The sequence below is a fragment of the Anarrhichthys ocellatus genome, unplaced genomic scaffold (genome assembly GCF_004355925.1).
Source record: "Anarrhichthys ocellatus isolate YVR2014 unplaced genomic scaffold, GSC_Weel_1.0 scaffold54, whole genome shotgun sequence".
Classification (NCBI taxonomy): Eukaryota; Metazoa; Chordata; class Actinopteri; order Perciformes; family Anarhichadidae; genus Anarrhichthys; species Anarrhichthys ocellatus.
The window spans coordinates 189,166-216,273 of NW_022280084.1; the positions used below are offsets into that span (position 1 = coordinate 189,166).

A 27,108-nucleotide genomic window follows, 5' to 3' on the forward strand; every position below is an offset into this window, starting at 1 on the left:
AAATAAGTGGATATGGTGCATTTTCATCTCTTGAACTATTTCCACCGATGAGAAAAATAAATAAAATCGACCATCCGAGTGCATCTCAGTCCTTCAAAAGAATTCCAAAACAAATACTATTTTCTTTTCAGCTTAGCAAATTCGAGATTTTGCGTCCAAATGAAAAGCAGCTATGAGGCGGAGTAAAGGCTCTTTGTTTGTTACATGAAGCTTCCCCCTCTCTCCGGGATGGGCTGTTTTCTCTTAGTGGGATTACCCAGAATGCTTCTTGTTGCAGGAAGACTTTGGCGAGACATGCGAGGTCCCGCTTCATGTGGGCTTGCTTCCCCTCAAAGAAACGTTGTGTATTGTACAGTGTTTTTGTTTTACGGGTGTTTTGCATCGGAGGTTGAAAAGAGATTAAACCCGAGAACTCGGCTGATCAGGGAGGAAAACAAAAGAAAAGAAAATCACCTCAAGTCTGGTACGCCCCCTCCAAACCTTTGACGTTTCATAATTGCAGTTTCAAAACTCTTACACTAACCATTCTTTTTGTATCATTTCGCCAGCAGATTACATTTTTAGAATACAGTAAAACATCCAAGACGTGGCTGGTTATCTGCCACAGTGGCTGCTACAGAAGACAGACCTCCAGACCAAAAGCTGCAATTTTAACTTTCTTCCTCCCCCGCTCCCTCACGCTGACAAAGAAGGAAAACGGCCGACAAACGGCCTCACTACGCCCCCCAAAAATACATCCCACTGAGCCTGAATCTGTGTGGTCGCTAAAGCGTTAGCGTCTCCGATCCTCTAGATGTAAAAAGGTTTTTTACACTCTGTGCTTTTAAATTTAACCTCCGTCAGGTGCTGAACTTAATCCAAGCAAGAACGACAGGAGTGAAGCAGTAAGAACAACGTGTGCTTCGGCCAATCTTCATATATAATTTTTATTTGAGTTGTGTGTGTGTGTGTATGTATGTATGTGTGTGTGTGTGTATGTATATATGTGTGTGTGTATGTGTATGTATGTATGTATATATATATACACACACACACACCTCAAATAAAAAGTGTGCAAACTGGAACTCGAGGAAACCGACGAGGGAGCATGCCGACAGAAAAACAACAACAAGACAACCAGAGTGGTGAAGAGTGGTGAAGACTGGATCGACGCTGAGGAAGACAAAGGAGCTGAACATCTTCATCTTCACCCCCCCGAGGTTTGGATTTCACACGACTGTTTCCTGCTCTCGTCTATGTGTTTAATCCTTAAAAGTATGTTTGGTTCATGCCAGACTCCACTAACTCCACGCTCCAACACGTCAGAAAACAACTCAGCGTTTCTTTCGTAAAACCTTCGACTCAACCGTCTCACTTTCTATGCGAGTCCTCACCGATACAGAACCAGAGCCCAGAATCCAAACCACCGCACGCTGAAACAACTCCTTCAGCAGAAATGTAAATTAGCATCCGAGCAACGAGCCGCCAAACGAGTCATGTGACTAAAAACATCCGTCCTTCAGTACAGTGTGTTCAACAGGCATCCACAAGGCACAAAGACTCCACTAAAGGCTTCAGCGAGATGATTTGCCTCTGGAAAAACGAATTTGCATTTGTAACTTTTTCCTCTTCCCTTGATTTTCAGAATAAATTCCCTTTTTTTCTTCCCCGCTTCAGTTGTTATCATCAAATTTTACCAGCGAGTCTGAAAAAACCCACTAACAGTGCAAATGAAGTTCTGTGGATGTAAATCAAGACAAGATGAGCATCAGCGTTCTAGCACCAGATCTCTGCATCAAAACTGTGAACTCGTGCCGCTTTTTTTGGTGAACTTCACACGCAGGAGACTTTAACTCTTTTGTCACGTCGAAACCGAACCGCTTCCGCCGCGAAGCGTCCATTGTTAATCGTCACAGCTGGACTTTAAATTCGTTTGACAGTATGTGCCTGCTGAGAAGTTTCATTCCAGTTTCTTTTTTCTTAAATAGGAAATTAAAGGAGAGCGTGCTCCGCTTTTCCCATAAAATGCCAAGAAAATGCAGGCCCCCCCCCCCCCCCCCCCTTGACTCATTAAACATCTTTTACAAACGCGGCGAGCAACTCAACAGAAACACCGTCCACCTCATCTGTTTTCCGCGAGCCGCTATTGTCCGACGCTTAAAAAACAACAACAAACCAGCGCTGACATCACATCACGGCCGTTAGACACAAGCTATGCAACACAGCCAGCCAGGTAGCATTGTTAGCAAACAGTAAAAACAACACAGCAGAGGGAGGCGATTCTTTACAGAGAAGATGATGAGGAAGAAATCGCAAAAGTCATCTAGTGTAAATAAATCTGCAAAATAAAAAAATCAGTTTGAGGCGATTTACACCAAAAGGATCTTGATGAGATTTCGATGTCAAGTCTTGCATATGGATTTTGAATATGTATTAAAAAAACACATCTGCTGATTATGACCCATAATTAAGCTACAAGTTGCACAACGGTGCCCCTCAGCATGCAGACAAACCCCTCACTGCGAGAGCCAAACAAGGCGGAGTCTGTTGTGCGCACGCGTTCCCGTCATCCACTTCCAACAATGGCCCTCTGACTAATTTAAATCGCACAAGGCCGTTCGAACAGAATGAGTGAATTTCAGTGTCGTCTGTGCCGACTTAAAGGACACAACTACGTGATGCAAAACAAAGAAAAAAAGAGAGAAAAGGAGAAATAAAAAAAAAAAGTAAATAAATAAAAAGAAAAAGAATGCAACTGGTGCTCTACATGCACAGTAAAGTGCTTTTTGTCTGCAAGCCCTGATCCAGAAAAGAAGGCGTCCTCTATTCTCGTTTGTGACCGGTGATTCGGGGATATAAGTATTGAGTAGCCCTGACTTATATTTCCTTTTTTTGTTTTAACGCATCTGTGGAGCGTGGTGGTGGTGGGGGGGCGGGGGGACTCGCCCTACTGCGGGGACTTGGGCGGGGTGTGGTGAGGATCTCTGCTGGGGGGTTTCCCTGGGTGCGGGGGAGGAGAGGCCCACCGCCCGGCCGGCCTCCGGGCCTCCCTCGGGGGTCTGACGGCCGGTTTGGAGGAGGAGTTTGTCTCTCTGGCCTTGGCCTCCCCTGTCGGGGCGGCGGCGTCGGGGCACTTCCTCTCCTCGCCCCCGGGGGCAGCGCAGGCTGGCTTGGCTTCCTTGGGGGTCGGCGGCTGCTGGTGCTGTGACGTCGGGGCGTCCTTCACCCGCTGGCAGATCTCAGCGTAGGACGGCTTCCTCAGCTCCTGGCAGCAAAACAACAACAGACGTAAAACACTCCGTCGTCTACCGGCCTGGACCTTTGAGCACCGATATATTTTGTAGGATTATATATTTTCTAATAGGATTTATTCTGCTTCATAAATCTGTACAACACAAAATCCTGAAATCTCAACCTTATCAGAGTCTCAGAGTTTCAACCTGACGGCAGTATTATAATTTGCCGTTTCTTACATCATCTCTTTGGGGATTTCTGTTCCCACCTACGCAAGTCTGCAGTCGTCTTTCTATCGTCCTGTTTCGTCAGCTGCAGGTTTTCAGCTCTCTGTGTTTTACTGCAACGCTAAAAGAACTAAAGCCAAAGGGAGTTTCACCGGCACTGAAGCAGAAGTTTAGTCCTTCTTACCAAAGCTGGTGTTTCCTTAAAAAGACACCATGTTCTAAATAATAAAAACTGTCCATGCAGTTGTTACCTGTAAATCTTTTTAAGATCCGTTTTACGAAAAATGCACATCTATTGTTTTCCCCCAGGAGCCGACGTCTTTAATCAAAATCAATACGAGACGCTGCAGAATTAATTGACCTTCTTGTGTTCATGATGAGATTGATTTGTCTGAGAGGAGGTGAGCGTTTACCAAAAGGAGGTGCGATAGGGTGGAAAACATAAAAGGTAAAGAAGGAATCAATACTGACTGTGGCAGCGCCGTTGACTTGCACTGATTTGCTTGCAGTGGACAGAGTGCCAGGGACTCGCTCCACAGACGACTGCGCCTCCTTCGGCTTCACCTCCGTCACCTTCACCTCCCTGAAACAAGCAGAACAAGAAGGCAACGCCAGATTAAACGACGAGTGGTGAAAAAATAAAATAAGACGGCGAAACAACAACAGCCGGACGGACTCTTGTGTGAAATACATGATTATAACACTCAGGAGGTCTGTGTCAGAGATTTAATGATGGGGGAGATGTAGCGCCGTATAAGTCTCTGGTAGAGACCTGTCAATCACCGTAAGCCCCGCCCTAAAGCATACCCTGCTTTATGGCTGATGAAAAGAAATCGACTTACAGACCCCTGAGCTACGCTTCAGAATCTACTCTGCCAGTGTGGTTCTTACGCTGCTGGGAGGGAGGGAGCCGGATTGTGTGGCGTGCCGGTGGCCGGAGTCGGGGTCGGGGTCGGGGCTGAGGCCGGGGGGGCGGTCGGCGACGGCTGGAAGCTCGTGGGCATCGGGGAGGAGGAGGACCGAAGTGGCTCTTTGGGGCCCGCTGGAGACAGCGCTCCTCCGGTACTGGAATCAGCACTTACATTCTGCAAATGGGGAGAAGATTTAGCAGCCACTCGTGGTTTCTATGTTATCTGAAGGTATTAAAGATAAATAAGAGTAGCTCCTAGTTGTCCTTAAATCCCAAAGATTGCCACAAACCACTAGATGCCACTAAAACTAACACACTGTTCCTTTAAGAAACAGTGATAACGTGACAGCAGTTTGCTGAATTGTGTGTGAATTTCCCCAAACAGCATCTAATATAGTATGTAGAAAAGACGCCCGGCTCCGTTTCCTCACCCGTTCCTTGGCGTGTCCGACCACGATGCTGCTGGCCAGCCGGTTGTCGAACACGTCGTCGGTCTTGAGGTGGCCGGCTGCTCCGGGCAGCGGGGGGAAGCTGGAGAGGCCCAGCTCGAAGCTCGGAGACGGGGGTTTGGGGGGAGGAGGCGGCGACTGAGGCGTCACTCTCTACGCGACGGCAACAAACACACAGAGTCAACACAAAACTCAAAGAGGAGGAGGAGGAGGAGGAGGAGGAGGGACTCACGACGAGCTCAAAACAGAAGTAAGAATCTCCATAAAGAGGTAAACTCAAACCAAATCTACGACAAGGAAGACGACAAAAAGGAAAAGTACTTACTGTAAACTTTTCGTCCCTCTTTTTCCTAGAAGCAGAAACATTTTTCCTTTAAGAAAGAGAACACTTCACTTTACAAACATCCGTTCTGTCTGAGACGACAAATCCATCGATTCTGCATCGCAGTAACCGATTTAAGAGCTTTCACGTCGTTTGATTCAACGGTTTACGTCTCAGAACGACATAAATCTAATGTTAACTGTTGATGCAGTTCTCTTTTTCTAACTTTTAATCCCATCAAATAAAATGCTCATAACTCAAGCAGGTGTTTCTGCCGTCATTGTGTTTAAAGCAGGTGTTCCTGCCCAGTACCAGATTAAGATCAGGCTACATTAATATAAGTATTTTTAACATTTAGTATTTAGTATACCGTCATGGAGCCACACAGAGGTACAAAGCAGTACTTCAGCAGAGTCCTACCTTCCTCGGCCGATACCCAGGGAGTAGTCGGGGGTCGTTGGCTCCGTCACTCGCCCCGTGCCCACGGTGTCCCTGCGGGGGAAGGCGGCAGAGGGTAACCGGGTCCTGGGCTGGCTGGCGGGGAGTCGAGTCGGCGGACTGCTGCGGACCCCGTTGAGCCTCTCGCTGGGGAAGCTGGGGAAGAGGCCCGGGTTGTCCAGGAGTCCCGCGCTGCTGCGGTCCACCGTCGGGAGGGTCGGCCTCAGGTGAGGTTTACTGTGATTCCTGCAGGAAACGGGAAAGAAAAGACTCAGCAACAATCAGCAACAAGCTGCATTTAAGATGCTTAAAACTGTTAACTGAAGATATCAGATTAGAGAAAAAGTGTGTGGGTCGTTTCAGACATTTAAACACACGAGTTGAAATGATATGATCTAATGAAATTCATTGTAAAACAGATACAAAATATGAGATTGTGCCAGAAAACACAAATAAAAAGCACTTTTCTTTGAAGTGATTCAAGCAGGTTTACAGCATAATAAAACTTTTTCTCTTAGCAGGATCTGACGACGCTCGTTAATTCTACCAACCTGTTTCTGGGCGAGTAGTGTCTGACGGTGAGCGGGGACGTCGCTGGTTTGAAACCGTGTGATGTGGTGAATCCATTGATGAACTGGTTGTTGTGAAACGGTGCAACCTGGAGAACAGAAAAGCCAAAAAGATGATATTTATTTAACGAAGGTTATGAGTGTTTGTAGCGAGAGGAAAGTGGAAAAAAGTAATAATTTATATTAAAAGACTGTTTGGAAATAACTACAGATATAGACTCGAAAAAACAACCAATTCTGGGAGACATTTACAAGATAATGTGTTTAAATAAAATAAAATAAAAATTAAATAACACCATTTTAATAACACAGCCGACTAAATATCCCTTCCTTGGCTTCAACGAGCCCAAAACTCCTCTGATCTTTCTGATAAACACTTGTTAAGCGTCGTCGTTCGTCGGCTCTTACCAGCGTGGGGTCGATGAAGCTGTGTGTGGCCGACCAGGCCTGCGGCGTGATGAGGCTGTACAGGGGGAACTGCTGCTGGGGGCTGTAAACCGGCGGGATGTAGTAGGACGTGTAGCGCTGCTGCTGCTGCTGCTGCTGCTGCTGCTGCTGGTGCTGCTGGTGCTGCTGGTGGGCGTACGGGTTCACCTCCACCGGCCGGTAACCGTTCTTTGGCATGAAAGTGTTGATGGCGATCGCCTTCGCCTTTATCCTCGCCTGGGAGGAGTCAGGAAAGAGGGGGCGGGGGGGATTAATACCAGCTAATGATTTATCGGCTTCTTCTGCATACTTGTGTGAAGAATAAACTTATTTCCTTCTTAAATAAAGAAGAGTGGCTGATAAATACAGTATATGTATATTCAGCTTATATCGAATTTTAAAGACCGTCTAAAAGAGGTTCTGCAAGTAGTATATTTTAACGTTGAGTGTGATTTGGGGTCAGCATTTGTTGGTACACACAACAATGATGGTAAATCTTTTTAAACAAAATGTAACTTACCTTAATAGGCTTCCCTTGGAACGTCTTCACCTCCTCACGGAGATACTGATATGCCTTCATCAAGAGAAAGAGAACAACTCTGTGTTAACCAGTCGAGTTTAAAAATGACAAACAGAATGCTAACTTCATTCATCTACACACCAGAAGAATCTGTAAGTATGACATTAATAACTTCACAATCACTCAAATATAACACGGAGTACTTCAAAGGGAAACCTGGGTCTTGATCACATACACAAGTACGACGGTATTTGGGTTTTTATTATGGGGTCACTCTCTTACCTGCTGTGCGTCTGCTTCTGATTCAAAGGTGATGAACCAGTTGTCGTTGTAGGCAAATTCACAGTTGATGAACTTGGGTAAGTTGTCCCCTTTAAAAAGAGCCTCGACCTCCTGCACAACAACAAAACGTCACCGCCTTCAGATGTGTTCACTGCGACGCACCGAAACAACCTTCTGCACCACATAACAGCTGAGTCACACAGAAAACTCTCTTTATCTATTACGTTGACCTGGAACAGCTGGTGTTTAGTCAACAATCTTTGCACTTTAAGAAGTTCTCCTTCTGTGTGAAGCAGATGATTTCATTGATTTAATGCATATTTACATTAAAAGCTAGAGTAACATTTAGGAAACTGAGGAATTATGTGACACAAAAAGCATAATTTGTGATTTCTACAGGTCCTATATGTGCAGACGTTCTGCTTCTTTAGCTTGTTACATTGAACATTGGGCTAAAACGTCTACAAACTAAAATAAAACACAATATGCTCAGAAGAATCAACACCAGGATGTAGTTACGTTGTAGCTCCAGGAACCCATTTGTCAATTATCATGTCTGAGTCCTGCCGTGAATTATTTAGTCGGCTTTGAATACTTTATGTGCCGGTGCTGCACAATAAATAAAACAACAACAACAACAACAACAACAACAACAACAACAACAACAACAACAATAATAATAATAGGTTTCCTCCCCGTTTCGACCTCATCTTTGCCTCTGAATAAACATCAGAGCCACATGAACAGGATGTAGTTTTGTTTTGTTTAAAAAGTACGTACATGGGAGTCATCCCAAAAATATGACAAATATTCAGCAGATAATTCTCACAAAACAAAGTGATTTAAAAAACGTCCATCTGCAGCTGCACTAATGTTACTCTCAATCAGTGCAGATGAAATAAAACATTTTGACCTCAGGAAGCAGCAAAATGCTTCAGAGTCAAACTAAACCTCCTGAAACCTGCACCGTGGTGTGTGAGCAGGAACACATGCTGCGGCTGCATCAGTGGTTAAAGGAGAAGGATGGTCTCCATCTTTAGAACCCTGACCAGGTGTAACAGAACAACAGGTGATGTATGAATGCAGGACGGGCTCCCTCGACACCACCAGGCTGTCGTGGTTTATTCATCCGACTCTACTAAACAGATGGTGTTCTGCATCACCAAGACCTCGGACTAGTGATATTAAATACACACATTTACAAGAACAAAAAAGCTAATAATACATCTGGTGTCTGAGTTATAATGTGTGCATCTCCTCTGGAGTGGTTATCACTGAAGGAGTATCTGGATGAATGATCCATCTAGTCTTTGTTCACCGACAGCCGTTCCTTTAAAACAACGAGGACCACATCAGACACACTGACCTCGATGGGCGTGCTCTCTGGAACCTCTCTGAGGATCACGATGCAGCGGTTCTGATTGGGCCGCACCTTCTCCCCCTTCTCATCCACTTGGACCAATGGCAGAGCTGGAGAGTAGGACGGAACGAGGCAGATTAGGGTTTGAATTACAACAACAACACAAAGTTACTAAGACTGCAGCTTGAGGCCAGACAGGATTAATGAAGGAGTGAATTAAGTGTGTGTATAAATCAAACACAGGCAGGTGAGACCGCTGAATGCACTTTAACAGCCTCCCTGGGGAAATCAACCCAAGTTTATCTGGACTTATGTGTTCACAGCAAACCGTGGAGACAACGTTTCATCAATCACTGAAGTCTCAGGAAACCAAACAACATCCAGAGGCTGTATTCACTGTATGTAGCAGGCCACACGCCGGCTATTTTACTTCAGCTGTATGAGCCCAAAATAAACTATTTTACTGTGATTTAATAGCAGTAAACGGATAAAAAGGATGTTGAAATAACTACATAATGATGCCGATGTGTAAAAAGAGTGAATTCATGTTTTGTTCGTTCTCTCCGCAAGACAACAAGCAAACAACTCTTAAAATACTTGTTTTTTGAATGCAGTTTGGTTTGATCAATGCTAAGCTAACATTGTAGCAGCTCCATCAACACTCAAAATAACGTCATATAGGCGTAAATACGGCAGCGTTTTCATTGTTTGTACCATAGACGGTGAACACCTATGGATATAATATCTGTTTCCTCCATCTATGATTCAACAACGTCAGGGTGGAGAATTTAAACACCGCTTGGCTTTAAAGACACAGCGTTGAGATATTTTAACTAATGGAGCGTTTGGTGTGAACACGGCTTTAAAGCCTCATCGAGCAGATGAGCGACCATCATTTAAAGTCCCGGTTTTAACTCGACTCACATCGTAAAATGTCCACGATCAGCTCCACGTCGGTGCTGAGCTTCTTGACGTGGTCCAGGTTGGCCACCGTCACGATTGGCACATACTGGTCGCTGTCCATCTGGGAGATGAGGTACATGTCACTGGCCAGGTTCTCCCTGCAGGAGGAGAGGAGGCACACAGGTGGGTCACACACTAATCAAACCTTTATTTACTCAGATTAAGGATTAAACGCTTTGTTTAGCAGCTACAGAGCGCGCTCACATTAAACTGACACTCTACATGTGATGAACATCCAGCAGCTTTGTTGAGGAAACACAAAAGGTAACACATGTGGGAATGTGTTACCTTTGTTGAGGAAACACAAAAGGTAACACATGTGGGAATGTGTTACCTTTGTTGAGGAAACACAAAGGTAACACATGTGGGAATGTGCTTCTGTCTAACAGCTGTTTCACACAACAGAAGGAAATGTTCTGCAAGTGTTTATGGTTTCACTTCAGATATTCTTCTCTTCCAGTATTTCATAACAACTGTTGTGGTTTCTCTGTCTGGTTGTGTTCATTGGGGTGTTGTCGATAGGTTTTTCTTTTTTTGTGGTTTTGGAGAAGCTACTGGAGGAGTTAACTGTATTTGACGGTGTGTTCAGAGAGGAACAAAAATAAAATAAAAGTTAAAGTTTCTGAGGCCTTGATTTGTTTCAAACCAGCAGCTAAACAACCAAAAACAGAAGAATTCAACTGGATGAAATAAAGCTTTCATTCAGACCACGTCTGAGACCCACAGAGACACAGACAGATAGAGACAGACAGAGACAGATAGAGACAGATAGAGACAGATAGAGACAGATAGAGACAGATAGAGACACAGACAGAGAGAGAGAGACAGAGAGAGAGACAGAGAGAGAGAGACAAACAGAGATTCCACTGAGTCATCAACAGCATTTAGAATGACATAAATCATAAAAGAAAAAAACTTTTCTTCCTGTGTTGCATTTTAGGGAAAATACTTCCAGAGTCTCTTTTGCAAAATGTCATATTTTATATAAAAGTACGACTAATTGACTACAATCTACAAATTAGAGGACCTGAATTAATTCAGCGTGTGAGTTCTTGTGACCTTCTCTCAAAAGTAAACTCACCTGGAGAGACAGAACTCCAAAGTCTTCTTCAGGTGCTCCCTCAGACCCTCCTGAGGACTCTCTGGCTGAGGGTCGCTGCCTGTCGACACACAGAGGGAAATACTTTGTTAAATTAAAGAGCACCAGAACTCATCTCTGACCCTGGGAGCAAAACAGCATTTCAAAACAGTTCAATGTGAATGAAATAAACTGAATTTAAAGAAGGATGTGGGCGAGGAAGAGCAGAGATGCAGAATATTTCAAGGTTGACACAAAACGCGTAGCATGATTGTAGCTCAACAAAACTTAAACCAGTTAACAGCCTTGACCTCACCAAGGGGAAGTTGACTGAGAATTAGCAGTCTTCTATTCTAAGGACAACAACTTCCTGAAGTGTGCTAAAGGCTAAAATACACATTTGAATCTTCTTAATCTGCAGCCGATCATTTCGTGTGGTGTGATCTCTGGGAACAATGGGAAGGAGAACAGAGATACACACTCGTGTGATGGTTTGTATTCTCTCTACACAGCTTTGGGTTAGTTGTTGACATTCCTCTCAGGTAGGAGGCATTCAGTGATGAATGTCTTGTCGTGGAGAGCGTCTGGTAACGGCCAATTAAACTTTAATGCTGCCATAAATAAAACATGCAAACAAAACAGCTCTGAAGTGGTCACTGCCACACCTCCGCTCAATACATTCTGCTGCTTGAAGCAGAGCACAGCCATTAAACAATATGATGCAACGTTATAACAACCACTGAGACAATGAAGAGACGGGAGTTTCCCCACTCGGTGACTGAGTGTTCACGTCACATGACAAAAAGATCTGATCTGACGGCAAACACTCCGTTGCATTTATGAAATACACATTTTCTAAAGCCTAAAAACCTGCTCAAAGTTAATCAGAGTGTAAAATCTGATTCTGAATTTGAAAGCAGCCACAAAACCTGAAAGAGTCTAAAGAGTCGCCAGCTGATCCAAATTTTAGTGAAATTTACGCACGCACCGCGCCACACACACGCGCCACACTCGCCACACACTCGCCACACACACACACACACGCCACACGCGCGCCACACACACACACGCGCGCGCGCCACACACACGCGCGCGCGCCACACACACACACGCGCGCGCGCGCCACACACACACACACGCGCGCGCGCCACACACACACACGCGCCACACACACACGCGCGCGCGCGCCACACACTCACGCGCCACACACTCACGCGCACGCGCCACACACACACACGCGCGCGCGCGCCACACACACACACACGCGCGCGCCACACGCACACACACGCGCGCGCCACACACACACATATTTCACAGGATATTAAACCTTTGTTTATTTGGCTTTTTGTCGGTTACACTCGTCTTTTTAAATCTTCCCACTTCATTTTAGTTTGAACGCCCATCGTGGATTTTAAACGCCTCCGTTCATGTTCGGAGCTCGCTCGCCACGCAGCTTAAGTAGTCTCCTGGGGTGCATCCCAACTCTTTTATCCAACATTCCCTCGCTCCTCAAAGTTGTTCTAGTTTCGGCATCTTGACGGCCGTCTCAAAGCTCTTATTTCTGCTCTGAGGAGCAAAGAGGGATCTCTGAGGATACAAGAGAGCAGCCTTCAAGGAAGTCCTTTAACGGACACGCCCCCTCATTAGATATCAGCTATTTGATTGGTCTGATCTGACACAATCTCAGTATCACTAAAGTTTCAACCAGAGCGAAGACAGATCTCACATTGCACTCAAAGGACGGGTCATGAAATAATGATTTCACAATCAGAACATCTATAAATACCGGCGGAAGTAATGAATAAACTATATAAACTGGTGCCTCTCAGCAGCACACAGTGAGCAGCATGAATACAGACCGCAGGTTGTTATTCACACGAGCTACACAAAGACACACATACAAACATAGTTCCTCTTCTCCTCTTAAAGCTCAGGAACAAGATGCAAGTGAAGGGAACCGTGGCTGCAGAGTAAGAGACATTATAGACCCCCTTAAGAGACCTCTAGACCATGTAGACGCATGTGATAACCACCAGCCAATCACTAACCAGCCCACCTGTGCGCTCTGGTTGCCCCGGCTCGGGGTACTCCGTGTAGGCCGGCTCGGAGCTCTCCAGGGCCACGGGGGCCACCTCGGCCAGCATCACCGGCACCGGTGGAGGCTCATCCGGGTCGGCTAGTAGGGGCTCCTTGAACGCCTTGTCTTCGCTGGCTTCATAGCCTGAGAAAGTAAACAGAAGAGGAGAGGTGAGATGATTGTTATGAAAGGAAAGATGTAAGGACCAATCCTGGGAAACCAGGAGCAACAGAGTGGTGAGTGACAGTATGACATGATCAGGTTGTACATTTCATTTAATCAGATATAGAAAAAAGGTCATCATGGAGGAAGTGTTTCGTTTGCAGCATGAGGAAACATGAAACTTATGAAACAGGGGAAATTACAAACAAAGATCCGTCTGACATGAAACCTGTTTCAGATTAAAACCCGGTCGCTTCTGCAATTGAGGTGAATGAAACGGGCTTTGAGGACGTTACTAGAGAGTGTCCGTTGGTTAGCCGTTAGCGGTGCTGCTAACGTTACTAGCTCTCCTCCTGTTGGTTCAAACACTGATTGGTTGTTTACAATGTAACATGATCAGAGATCAGAGACTAGAAACACGTGTTTTACTGAATATTAGAGGAGAACCATCGTCAGTAAAACTATATTTCACACTGTGATGGTTAACTTTACAGAAGTTTCCTTCCGTGATGATTAAAAAGAAGAAGGCCACTACGTCAACGGCCAGACTGTATTGAGCCTCCAGTCTTGTGCAACGAAATATCCATAAATGTCCTCGCAAGACGTAGGAGACGACGGACGTCAAACAGAGTCAAACGAAGACTAATCAATAGTTTCTGTTTCGCCACCACATCCTCGTTGCCTCTGCGTTGGCTACACTCGGCCGGGCACATTAAAGTGAGTGATTACGCTCATTTGTGAGGCGGGGGGGGGGGGGGGGGGGGGGGTGGGACTGTGGTTGGAATATTCATAGCTCATTCCAAATTGAGGATGAATGATTTAAGAGGCGTCTCAGCATGAAAAGTGACAAGAAACGGACAGTGACAGGCTGCAATATGTATATTAAAGAAGGGTTTGTGAGTAGAACCCAAACTGTTGTTTCAACAACCTCACATTACTGGTTGCCATTTGATTATTACAGATATATAAATATATATATTTTTTGGAATATGCAAAGTAAACGGGCTTCATTTGAACACTTCAGCTCCTTTCAGTGCTTCAACTCCACCGAACCAACTTCTAAAGTCTATTCCGTTTAGTTTTTATAAATTAAAACGACAAGTTACTCAGTGTCCAACTGACACTTCCACTCCTTCCAGTGCTTTAACCACACCCATTACTCTCATCATCGCCGATCAGTCGTAGCACCGCTACTATATGGTATCCCATTTGATGGCATGTATACGCTTTCACACGTCAACTCCTTTCAGAGGTTGAACTCAAAATAACTCCTAATCTGTTCAGCTGACAGTTAAACTATCTTTAGTCCTGCAAATCCACCGGCCACTTCCACTCCTTTCAGTAATCTAACTACAGCTGCCACTTCAATTTGTTTTAGTTTTATCCCCCTCAAACTGAAGCAACTACTTCAAGTTCATATGCGTCAACTGCCACTTCAAGTTCTTCAACCTTTTACTCTCATACAAACATAACTCCAATGAATGTATGTTGGTTTGACAGATATTTGTACTTCAGAAGTTGCCAGTTAAGTGGTCACTTTACAACATAAAATACATTTTCTTACTTCCTCTTGTAGAACTCTACTGTATTTACTGGATGTTTTGATCAGTTGGCTTTGGTGCATAAAATGTCATTAGGACTTAATGTATGTTACTTACTACTCATGTGTATTATTGCAGACGCAGTGCATTTATATTTAACATCCATTTCTTTTCCCCAAATGAAACTAAGCATAGAAGCGGTTAAACATATTTTTGCATCCCGAGAATCTCTGGCTGACCTTCTGGGCCGGGATCGGTCGAACTATTGCAGCCCTCCTTCCATGGCTGTAGGGCAGCAGTTGTGGTGTCAGCACTCCCGCTGGGGTCCAGGCTAAACATGTGGTTGGCCCATGCTTTCGCATTGGGGTTGAGGTCCGAAACCTTGGCGGATTCCTGTGAAAAGAACACAGAAAGTGGGTCAGGGATGTCTGCAGATAAGACACATTTACCGACGAGGGAAAAAGCACAGCTACAAAGAGAAGACGTAATGTTTTCCCTTCAGGATCCATGACGGTTAACATACAGTTACAGCACAGAGCTCGCCCATAGACTGTTGGTGTAACCGGCATAAAGCCATAAATACCAACCTCCACAATGCAGAAGACGGGTTCTAATTATCTGTAAACTAATATCTCATATTCATGAAGTACTTTACTGCCTTTGTACAAGCCCTGTAAAGAAAACAAGTCAAGTATTACATGCATTATAAAGAAACAAAAAGGTTGAATATTGGTTAGAATATAGGTTGAAAACTATTTGATTTGTCTGCTAAATATTTACTCAAATGTAGATTTTTAAAGACCTCTCGTCTGTAAAACATCTGAAAAAGAATGTACCTGCTTTGTATGATCACCAGACAATTAAATAGTGCTTTCAGAGATTCAGAGATGCACGAACACACACCAGCCTCACTACGGTGAGTATAAACTAAGCTTCAATCATCTGCCAGCAAAAGAGTCCCTCAGACCAACACCTCGACACTGGGACCAGGTCCACAGAGCCCTGCTGCCTGCTGGACGTAGTCACGGGCTCAAACCAGCGGCTCAGCGTGCACGTCTCATGGGCCAACAGGCTGTAACCCAGAGCCAGCGTTTCATTGAAGGGTTCCCGAGGCGTATAGCGGGCAAGGAGCTTCCTGACGGTGGCGATACGAGAATCCACCGCATCCAAATCCATGATTAACACACATAAACTGAGCCCAGGTGTCTCCACAGGGCACAACATTGTGTGTCTTAAGCCTTAACCTGGACCGCCAAATGCACTCTTTTTTACGACGTTATTCTGCAAAAAATAAAATAAATAAACACCAGAGCTGTCGAGGAGGTGTTGAGCTGCACACCTGAGCTCAGATGAAAGTCAGCTCCAGTGATCCACACGCTAAATCAAACCCTTCCTCCCCCCCTCCCCCCTCGAGGACATTGCTCAAATTAAATTGGCCGTCTTGAGACTTTTTAAATAAATTATTCTGCCAACGAGCCGAGATGCCGAGGCACAAGAAAAAGGCAGGAAAATAAAAACCTGCTTCTTGGAATTAGTCACAGAAACAAAAAAAGGACGAGAGATTTTTAGGAGATAACACCGACGTGATACAAGATGAGAAGCAAGACGACATTGTTGCTGTGTCATATATCTCAACTCACCCCCCACACACACACACACACACACACACACACACACACACACACACACGAGCTGGCTGGCATCACCGGATGTGGACGTTTCTCTGACCTTTCAACAGTGTTTTCTGTTGTTCTGTTTTAAATGTGCCCTTCCTTCACACAGAGGAGGGAAAGGTTATCTGCTTCTCCCTGATTGAAGGCGTGTTTTTGGGGAGGAGAAAGTGATTCATCACGAGAGACGAGACGGTGTCATCGGAGGGCAGCCGGGTTACTGCCCGTCTGATGGAGGCGAGACGACAGAGAGACAGACATGATGGAGTCCTTCAGGGGAGAAAAACAACAACAAACTGAACTGAATTTGGACGCATCCGTCCGTCTGCAGACCTGAGGCTCATCTTGCTTTTCTGACAGCTACATCACTGAGCGATGAGCAATCAAACACATCACAACTACAACGCTTCCAACAGAAGTGGTTCAAGGTGATAAAAGCATTACCAGATCAGTGTCAGAGAGCATTCAAACCTACACAAACTCACAAGTTATCAAACTACATCACCCGAAAAATAGATTTATTGTGACAAATGCTTTCCAACACTAGTCGAGATAAAAACAAGAGGGTTACATTTTAAAACCACCACATTGATGACGGTTTCCACTAGACGGAGAAGTGATTCATCGATCAGAAACGGGGACATCATCTTTCTACAAAAGCTTGTAGACACTCATCTACATCCATAACACACAGTAAAAATGTCCATAACATTGGTGATAAGCATGTGTAAGAACAACCTCGTCTAAAGTAGTATTTGTGTGTTAATGTCTGTATTTTGCAGTAACGTAGAAGTACCCAAGATGGCAGCTACATTCTAAGGATGGGAACTGTCCACAATCAACAACAGGGTCCTGCAAAATGTTTCACAATAAAAGCCTCTAATGAGCCGTGTAAAGTTGTTAAATACAAGTGTGACGTAGCATTAGCAGCAGCAAAGGAGGGAGAAGTTAAGTTAGTTAAGCTTCCTCTAGTCTCCTCAGCTTTTTAGGTTTCTGCTCACACATGTTTTTTGTATTTCTATACCTGTAAATGCTCGATAACTAAATAGCCGCTCGGCTGTTAAAGAGTAACGTTCACCAGACGAGAGGAGGATCTGATCCCAGTGTGAGTCCTGCTTCATGAGCAGCTTTAATCCCCAACTGATGTGATTTAACATAAATAGGTCATGTTTGATTCCTGCTCTGTTTCTAACACATATGTGCAAAGCAGATGGTGTGTGTGCGTGCGTGTGTGAGAATAAGGAATGAGGAGGAAAACACTCGTGTTGCTACGACACCAGTGTGATTTGAGTCTAAACTAGATTCTGATTACTTGGTTTAAAGAAGTTTTTGTTTTTAATATTTCCAAGTTATACACTCCATATTTAATTAATTTAATGACATTTAATCGTGTTCTGCAGTCATTTATCTTCATTTTATCTAATTTCTGAGGAAATTACTGACGATTCAGTTTTACTTCCTGTGGTTCAAACACTGTTCTACAGTTTCCATACACTCCATACTGTAGGAAATACACCGACTATGTAGAAGTACCTCATAAAACCACACTTCAAAACATCCAAACTACCTCTTTAAGTAAACCGACAGGGCAGCGTGTGAAGTAACAATACTATACGCAAAATAACGTGCATTTATAAAGATTACCTGGACTGAACTAGAATTTTTGTGCAGATTTCTTGTGGATTTTATGACTATTTCAAAAAAAGAGACACGTGTGTGTGTGTGTGTGTGTGTGAGAGAGAGAGTAGATTTCCCATCATGCCTCAGACTTTGCTCCGGAGCCTTGACATCCTTAATGGTGTGTATTCAACCCTGGAAGCAGTATTTTTGGTTCTCTGAACACTTCTTTCCCACCTTGTAATGACAGCACAGCCTGAAGCATCAACCTCTTTTCCTTTACGCTGCATGTCTTCTTTCCCATCTTACCCCCATGTGTAAAAGACAGCGGAGTCTTTCTATTTCCTTACTTTTTGAGCGCTCAGGAGCCTCAAGGCCATCCGCTAACTTCTTACCCTCAGTTCCACATTCTGTCCTCTTCGGAGGAGGTTGAGTTAAAGCCATCAGAAACAACACACAGGTTCTCTTTCTAAACTCGGCTCTCTGCTTCTCCTCTGAAGCAGAGAGCCGTAAACGACCTTCACTGCTGAAGAGAGAGAGTAGAAGATGTCAAGGAAGGCTAAAACTATGGGTTTTAGTCACCGTTTAAAGTTTACGTTGTCCTATTTCACTAAACACTTGATACATTTAAATCTCTCACCAACATGTCAATAAAGCCCAAAAATGTAAAACATTCTCTGCTCACTACACACACACACACACATACACACAGTGTGAGTTAATCCCAGACAAACATCAGCAGCTACCGGTGAGTTAGGAGAGGAACTAATAAAAAGGTGTGGACAAAGAGTCTGGAGGTAATTCTACGTCTGGGTCAGCAGCAGCAACACCACTCTGTGTGTTTAGAGTTATATTCTTAAAAGTGTCAGCTGTCATGAAACGTTGACGGCTTTACCCTCACACCAGCTCAACTGGTTCATTCTTTAAAGTGGTTTAAACGGGATTCCTTCACATGCAGGGGTGACGTGTTTATAGTCGACCCAACAGGAAGTTATAGCGTCACATGGGTTCTCTCCCCGACACTGGATTTTGAATTACTTTTATGATACTTTCACGTTTTTGCTCATAAATTAACACAGCTTTTGTGATTTTTGAAGCATGAATACAAGTAGAAGTAAGAATGTTAAAGTCTGACTTGTGTTGTAGTGATTAGTGTCTTTTTTTTAAGACATGTAAAAGCTTCTAAATTCTCCAGAGGGGTATTTACGGACACATTTTATTTAAAATGTAAAATCTCTTCCGCTCGGTTTAAACACAGACTTAATTTCAGCCATCAAACCAAAAACACTTTGACTTCCAGATGAGGGAACAGGAAGTGGAAAGATGCTGACTCATTTTAGGACTGCAGCACACCATTCAGTGGATGAACACATTCAATTTCCTGTGATTCTTCACAATAAAAGCCCATTGTTAGTGTTGCCGATTACTCTTCCTCCATACAGTATTAGTAGACTTGTTTTAAATTAAGAATAACTGCAAGTAAAGCTCAACTAACTCAGCGCTAAACACATTTTCATATATTTCCCCCCGTTATTTTGTTATTTAAACGCTTTTATTTTGAAGCAGCCAAAATCAGGAAATGCATGGCTCAGATATATTTCGTGGTCAAAGAAGCAGCTGGAAAAATGGTGGGAAAACACACAGAAATGCTGACTCATTACCGGGTTTTAAGACTCATTCCTGCAGCACTCCAATAGTCAAATATAACATTTGATGTTTGATAGTGAAGATAGTAACAGAACATCACGTGTGTCTTTCTCTGCCTAATGTTTCTTCACCAAAACACTTCTCCATTATATATAATCAGCGTTTGAAATCGATGCCAGTGAAGAACGAGCTGAGGCTGGTTTGATGCTACGTTTATCAGTAAGACTAAAGACACATTAATATCTGAAACACGTCTTCACTGTTGTCATGCTGGTGATGTAGGAACTGAAACTGTCTGATGTTGTACTTGTTTAAAATCACTCCATGAAAAAAGGTTCACACCAGCTGAATGCTACAGATGTTAACATGAAAACAAAACAACAACTGTGGACGTTTCATTGCCAGAAGGATCACACCCAGTATGAACAGAACGATAGATCAGTATGCCAACACACCTAGTCATGGTATAAACTTTACATTGCAGAGGATAAAGCAGGATGACCACCGCTCCACCCGCTTTAATCTGGAAGCATCAACGAGCCACAACTGGTAGAACAGAGTTTCACTTTAAATATCAGAGGATTTAAAAGCTCAATGGGTTCAACCCACAGACTGTATTTAAGAAGTCGACTGTAGCCCCGCCCTAAAGCATCCCCTGCTTTATGGTCTGTTTGACTCTAAATGGACCATAATGTACTAAATGAACATCATGCTGTATTGAAGAAGACTTGAAACTAGAGATTGAGACCATAAACTCATGTTTACAATGTTTACTGAGGTAATAAATAAAGAGAGAAGTAGAGTCATTTTCTCATAGACTTCTAGACAACCAGAGGAGTCGCCCCCTGGTGGTCACTAGAGAGAATGCAGCTTTAACACATGAGGCATCGGCTTCACTCGACAGACTTCTTCCTCATTTGTTGTGATATTTTTACATTTTCTATTCAACTAAAACTTGGGACTGGAAGGACTCAAAAGTACCAGGATGTAGAAAACTTTGAGGAGAGGAATAAGCTGTAAAACAAACGGACATCAGCATCCGTGTGGGTAGGAACTCACCAAATGAGAGCTCTCTTTTGCCTCTTGTACTTGCTGCACCTGTGGTTCAGCTACAACTTTCGTGTCCTGGTCAGAAGTCATGAGCCGTCTGCTTCTTGGCTCCTCAGGGAGAAGTCTCTGTGTCACCAAGGAAGCTGCAGGAGGCCGGAGGAGACAAACAAGTTAGGACTCAAGGACGGATGTTGATCACAGGGACTGAGGCATAATAATAAAGTTACACGAGTACCACGACCGAGGCCAAAGAGGGGGGGGGGCAGTGTCCGATAGCTACTATTGAGTACTTTGACGATACAACGGAGACTAATGTGACTTGTTTTCAATGCCAGTTTGTGTACAGACTACTGTATGTTACAGGGAATTAAATAAACACACATCACACATTTAGAGCTATAACTCAAAAACGTTTTTATTTATTTAACTTGAAAGAGCAAAAGCACCATCACATCTGTAAAAGTCCAAGAATGTTTTATCTAAACACAAACTTTACTGGTCAGCAAATCATTTTGTGACATAATTGTGAAATAATTTGATTCAAGAGGCTGAATTGATGTTTAATGTGAAGTTTAGCGACTCTTATTCAAAACACAGAAATAAAACTATAATATCAAATGAAACGACGTTGAAACGTGACGACAAACTGTTCTTCACACTAATTAAGTGTTGACTAGCTCACAGAGAGACAGAGACAGACAGACAGAGATAGTACACGAGAAGAGAAGAGTTATTAATGTTAATTTTCTATTCTTGTGAGTCTTTTCGTGTCATCAGTTTCTTTGCCCTGAACAGAGGAAATTAAATCAAGTTGTTGAGTATTTAATAATCACAGTTATGTTGTGGACACACCTGAGCGTCGGCTGGTTCAGGTGTGTCAAAGCAAAGACAACTGGAACATGAACGGGTACTCTCATTAACATCATCATCATCAGTAAGCTCCTTTTGTGAGTATAATTAGTGAACTATTATTATCATTATGAAAGTTGTCTGAATCTGCTCTTTTGATTTACAAAATATAATTTTACAGGGCCAACATTTCCAGAAGAATTAAATGTTCAAACGAATGCTGCGATATGTGTAAATAATAAATAATAATTAAAGTAAGAGGAGCAGTGTCTCCACTCCAACACATCTATCATAGAGACTTCTACATTCAGTGAGACACATTTAACAGAAACAAACAGACTTAATGTTCCCACGTGATAGAAATATGTTGCCCTTCCTGCTCACTGGTTTACAGTAAATGACATCAAGCTTCACGAAATACAAAGAGGAAATCAAAATGACGTTTTAATTAAAGCCTGCGTTTCACTGAAGGTTCGTGAAGATAAATTAAAATATTAAACACAAACAAACTGTTTTTATACAGTAATAATGATAAATCTAGAAGTCCATAATATATAGTATTAGGCCTACTTTCTGTTCAACCAATCAGTTAATCGTTTACTTTATGAAATTACTAAAAAATGCTAAGAAGAGTTTTGTTAATAAAATATTTGTGTCATTCTTCAACTTTTTTTGGTTGAAAAATGACAAACAAATCTTTAGTTTAGTGTTAGTAAACTGAGTATTTTATCTTTGGTTTTCAAACTGTTGGATGGAGAAAAATGGGAACTTGTGAGGATAATTTATTAAAACAACTTTCTGATAATTTACAAACCAAATAATCTGAGTAATCTACGGATTATTTAATAATAAAGAAGCAGCTGTAGCGAGGAGCCGCCTGCAACAAGCAGAGTTAAGAAAAGCCGTTTAATTGGATATCCAAATTTGATTCAATCAATTTAATTAACTCTGTCAATCAGCCTTTTAATTGCTTCAGCACAACTGACCATCACCTCCAACACCTCGCTCAGCTCAGCGTCCATCTATAGTCACATTTAACTGCACTTTGGTGTCAGCAGGCGACACGTTTTCTAAATAATTGCACCTTTAAAGGCTTCAGTTTCAGTAGCAGCAGTGTAATTAATCACTACCACTATATCTCACCTCAACGGTACACACTCACGTAGAACCAGTGAGCAGAGGAACCTCTTCGTTTCTGTCCCGTTTTGTAAAGCGGTGATAATTCGACACAACAATCGGCTGCCTGTCTCCGACACTCGCTGTGTTTGCATACAAAGCAGAAAAAGAATGGCATTGCTGTAAAGCTGGTGACCTCTGATCCATATACTGATTCCCATACATGGCGCGTGTGTGTGTGTGTCATGCCACTGCGATTAATGGGGCTAAACACACCTCTGCATCAATACCAGGCCGCTATCAAAACAGCTGTTGTGTGACAGACTTTTCTCAACAGTTGCCTTAAAAACATGCCAACTGAAATGTACTGTCTCTCACACTCACACACACACACAGTTTGTTGTGTTTTGGAAACTATCAACTACTACTGTCATGTATAAACTCATCAGTCAATATTAATCTTTAAAACCAGGTTGTTTCCTTTAATCCTGGTGCACCAACAGTTAAGAGATGAATAACTTCATCTTGACAAACAACACAATCTACAGCACAATGCAAGAGAAACACCTGTACTCTCAGAGACCAGGTCTTGGTATTTCTGTACTATGAGGCAGAGGGTGATCACAGTTTGACCCGATACATCCCATAATAAACACCGACCCCCGGGTTCACTGTACATGTCACTTCCTGTACAGATGCAGTGAGTCAATCACAGCGTCTAGACGAGGGCTGAACCAAAACACAGGCTTCGCTCGGCCTTGTTTTCACCCCGCACGGTGATTTATCACCCAAAATAAGCCTGGTGGTGAAAAATGCAACCGAGGAGGGTGGGGGGGTATTTTTAGGTGATGTGTTACCGCTGGTGGAGGACGGTAACCAGGCATCTGGTACATCCCCTGTGGGGGTGTAGAACCAGTGTTTATATCTCCATCCAAAACAAGGCCAACACCACGCTGAGGGTGCGTTTGTTTGCAACAACTTTACTGGTCGAGGGCTGAGTTTTCTACTCAAGACGCAATGCAGGAGAGAGAGAGAAAGAGAGAGACAGAGAGACACCAGCTCACACGGTGACACTCCTTCCGTCACCAGGCAATAAGCAGGTTGTCACAGGAGCAAAGTGCTAAATATGTGTAATAAATGGCCAACAGAGAGGAGGCCGTGAACGCACCACGACGTGTGTTTAAAGTTCACTCCGGGTATAGAGTCGCAGCCATGTCTAGTGATGTTATTATTATGAGACGTCAGAGTTAGCTGGCTTGCAGCAGCATCCAATGAAAGATGGCGACCTCCGGGGTGATTTCGCGGATTCCCCCAACCAATCAAGCTAATATTTAGTTAGCAAGCAAGCTAACTGAACAAGTGTCTACTCCGCATGTTTGTTACTCTAATGTCCGCTTTTGACACCGCAATAAGTTTGAAAAAACAGTATCTTACTCACCTGTCAACTCTCACACCTGCACGGCAATTGCAAAAAAAAAACACTCTGGTGGTTAGTAGTGCTGGACTTGAGGCCTTGAATTTAGCTTCCAGGCTAAAATGCGCAGGGTGTTAGCTAGCAGGCTATAATCGAGCACGCTAGCAAAGGAAGCAAGGAAAGCAACCGGCGTATTGCTCTTAACCCTGACCAGTTTTCAGTTTTCAGGGGTGTGAAGCCACGTGCAGCTGCGATGCAGCGACAAAAAACAACGACGCTCCGACCAGCACTGCGAAGCTAAGTTAGCTTGTGAGCTAGCTTAAGAGTTCGCTAGGTAGGCTAAGCTAGCTTAGCTTGCCTAACAACTTTGTGCGGTTTGGGCTCGATAAATCTGGCGTCTGGAGATAATTTCACGCGAAGCTATTTCCTCACGGTCAACAGCGGGCTCCACGGGAGTCAGAAAAAAAACCAGCCCCAAAAATAAACCCTGAAACTGAGGAAATATAAACGTTAACTCGTCTCAAAGCTTCCGACCGATCAAACACTCGGTACAAGCTAAAGATGAGCGAGAGGAGGGGGGGGGGGCTCTGAATGGAGAAGTCGTTCTGTTTCCTTTCCCTTTCGTGTGCAGCGCAAAGATCGTCTATGGTGGTAGTGTTGATGGAGCACTAACCGCTCATCCGGTCTCCAACAGTGTGCCCTTAATGATGCCTTAAAAAAACATGCATTATGTTGTGTAAAATACATTAAACAACATAAATACGCCCCGTCATCATCAGCGGATACAGATATTTAAAACATAACAAAACTCAAACAAACCATTGAAACAAAAGGAATTACAAGACTCCTCACAGTTTGGCCCTTGTTAGGAGCCCTCCGAAAAGTATTTTCTACCCTCGATGCAACATAGGGCAACCCTTCAAGTGGAGAAAACACAAGGAAGTGCCCTCTAGGTGGCACCTCCAGTGGAGAAAACATGATGAAGTGCCCTCTAGGATACCCTTCCAATGGAGAAAATGAGATGCACTGCCATACAGGCTGCCCTAGTATGCTAGTAAACGTTCTGCACTCTGGTTCCCCACTGCATGCAGCTGGTGTCCTTTTTATTTTTTTCCGCCCCTGCCCCTCAGACAGCCACCATTTTCTAATACATCCGATCTTACAAAATCTACAATCTACAAAAATATTGTTCCCGTCTTAATTTATAAAGTGGAAGCTAAAGCTGCATATCAAAATTTGAAGTAAAGTAAAAATAAATTTCAAAAAGTACAGAGTGAGACCTCTTTAATTGTTTTTCTCTCTCTGGTGCAGCACTGAACCCGGAGCTGTCACACAGAGCTCGAGCTCCCGCCCCCTCCTCAACTCTCACAGCGGACCCTTCTGATTGGTCGAGACTGGCAGTGGGCGCACGCGGATCCACTCGTGATCAGCCGTAGAGGGCGTGGCCTACTACACACAGGCGCCCCGCTGATTGGCTGTTTCTCGATCGCCGGGAATCACAACAAATATGGAGTGAAGTCGCTTCCGGGTGAGAGTTTCGACTTCTTCTTACTGTCAACAAAAGCCCCAAAACAACGCAAAACAACAATTATTTACTTCTAACAAGTATTATGTATTACAGCATGATATATATTGTACTTCTGCGTCATAGAGCTCTATTGTTAAACGATTAAAAACACAACAATGAGCCACACTGTCCCAAATAGTCACAAGAGCACAAAATGTGGATTAATCCGCCGCTGAAAATAGTCCCCAACAAACGCACTATTTCCTCTTGTTTGACAAATTTTTGCTGACAACTAAAATGACCAAACTTTTTTTAAGTAGAATGTGATAAAGTACATTTACTCAAGTACAGATTTGAGGTACTTATAGCCTACTTTACTTGAAATACTCTATTTGGATATTGTGGTCTTTTTACTCATTTCTACATTCATTTGATGAATTAAATAAGATTCAAGCCAGACAGATGATCAAAAAGGAGCAAAAGCAACAACAACAAATGTGCACAGTGGCAGAAATGTAAACAGGTTAACAGTAAGATGCTGACATGTGACCAAAGTTTCATATTTAGGTCAACGAAGCAGTGTATTATTTATACTGTATACTATATTTTCACCTTGCTAAAACTAATGCAGTCTAATACAAAAGTCTTGAAATAAATCCTTCCTTCATGTTGAATCAACTGTATCCTCATTTCTATTGACAGGTGTTTCTATTATTTTGTCCACCACATTTCAATCAATCAGGGTATCAAAAATAACAGAAACGCCTCTCGCCATAATGCAAAACAGCTACACAGCACCTCAGACTACATTCTCCAAAGATGATCATGAAGTTGAATCACATGAAGGTATTTAATGTTTCTTATTTTACAGTTTCCAGAATCAGAATCAGGTTTATCTCCAAATAGGTTTTCACAAACGGAGAAGTTAGGTTGACATGTTGATTTTGCGTGTTACACCGGTGGCCCCCTTTTTTCTGTTTTTAGTTGTACAATTATTCTTTCATAACATTTATATCATATGCATTGAATGTGTTGTAATTCTTTTATGTTGTTCATTCCGTACACATGACATCAGTGGTGGGCCCTCAGGGCCAGCAAGGCCTCCTCTGCTTGACAGACAGAATCACAAAGTTATAGCTATTTTATAATTTAATCATTTTTCATAAATACACTACATGTATTCTAAATATTCTTCCCATTAGCTTACTATCTCATTGCATATTTACTGTCTTCCTCAGTTGCTCTGCTTCCAGTGCAGCTTATTTTAAGTAGAGCTTTTAACCAATCAGATTTCACCTCTGTGTCTCTAGGTAAGAACAGAGGCAGAGGCCTGCAGACTCACAAGTGAATCCATGTGCAGTTTAAGTAAATGGGGACGATGTTGTTGAGTGTTATGTGAATATGCGGCTTTTACGGAGACTCTCTCGTGTTGTGTCGTATTGTCTGTGCTGATGCTTCAGGCCTCATGTGTGCCAAGACCAGCGTGCAGGCCTGTACTGAACACCTTAACGTGCTCACACATCAATAAAACCCCTTGTTGGATATGGAGCTCCCCTCCATCTCATTTCATCAGCAGACGCTCTGATCGCACACAGACCTGTTTAACACAACAGATAACAAGAGTCTGAGAAACTGTCCTGCTGCTCATCAAGTGCAGCTGTGAACCACTGTAGTCTGACGTCATGTGACGTCTGTGCACAT

The 27,108-nt window shown here is 43.3% G+C and overlaps 1 protein-coding gene across 2 annotated transcripts; it reads right to left on the reverse strand.

The window, feature by feature from the left end:
* Nucleotides 1-225: 225 nt before the first annotated feature.
* On the reverse strand, nt 226-24,462 carry larp4b (La ribonucleoprotein 4B). Of its 2 annotated transcripts, none has more exons than XM_031870748.1 (17): nt 23,925-24,462; nt 20,531-20,664; nt 14,777-14,930; nt 12,814-12,978; nt 10,761-10,839; nt 9,641-9,777; nt 8,723-8,826; nt 7,357-7,467; nt 7,075-7,128; nt 6,537-6,791; nt 6,111-6,217; nt 5,542-5,805; nt 5,125-5,149; nt 4,782-4,952; nt 4,332-4,525; nt 3,912-4,023; nt 226-3,244 (listed from the first exon to the last, which is right to left on the reverse strand). In XM_031870748.1, the coding sequence occupies exons 2-17, from the start codon at nt 20,609-20,611 to the stop codon at nt 2,927-2,929; spliced, it is 2,331 nt and encodes a 776-aa protein (XP_031726608.1). In that variant the 5' UTR covers nt 20,612-20,664; nt 23,925-24,462; the 3' UTR covers nt 226-2,926. The 2 variants fall into 2 exon arrangements, with proteins under 2 accessions (XP_031726608.1, XP_031726607.1); XM_031870747.1 differs by having other exon boundaries at nt 5,125-5,170.
* Nucleotides 24,463-27,108: the final 2,646 nt, after the last annotated feature.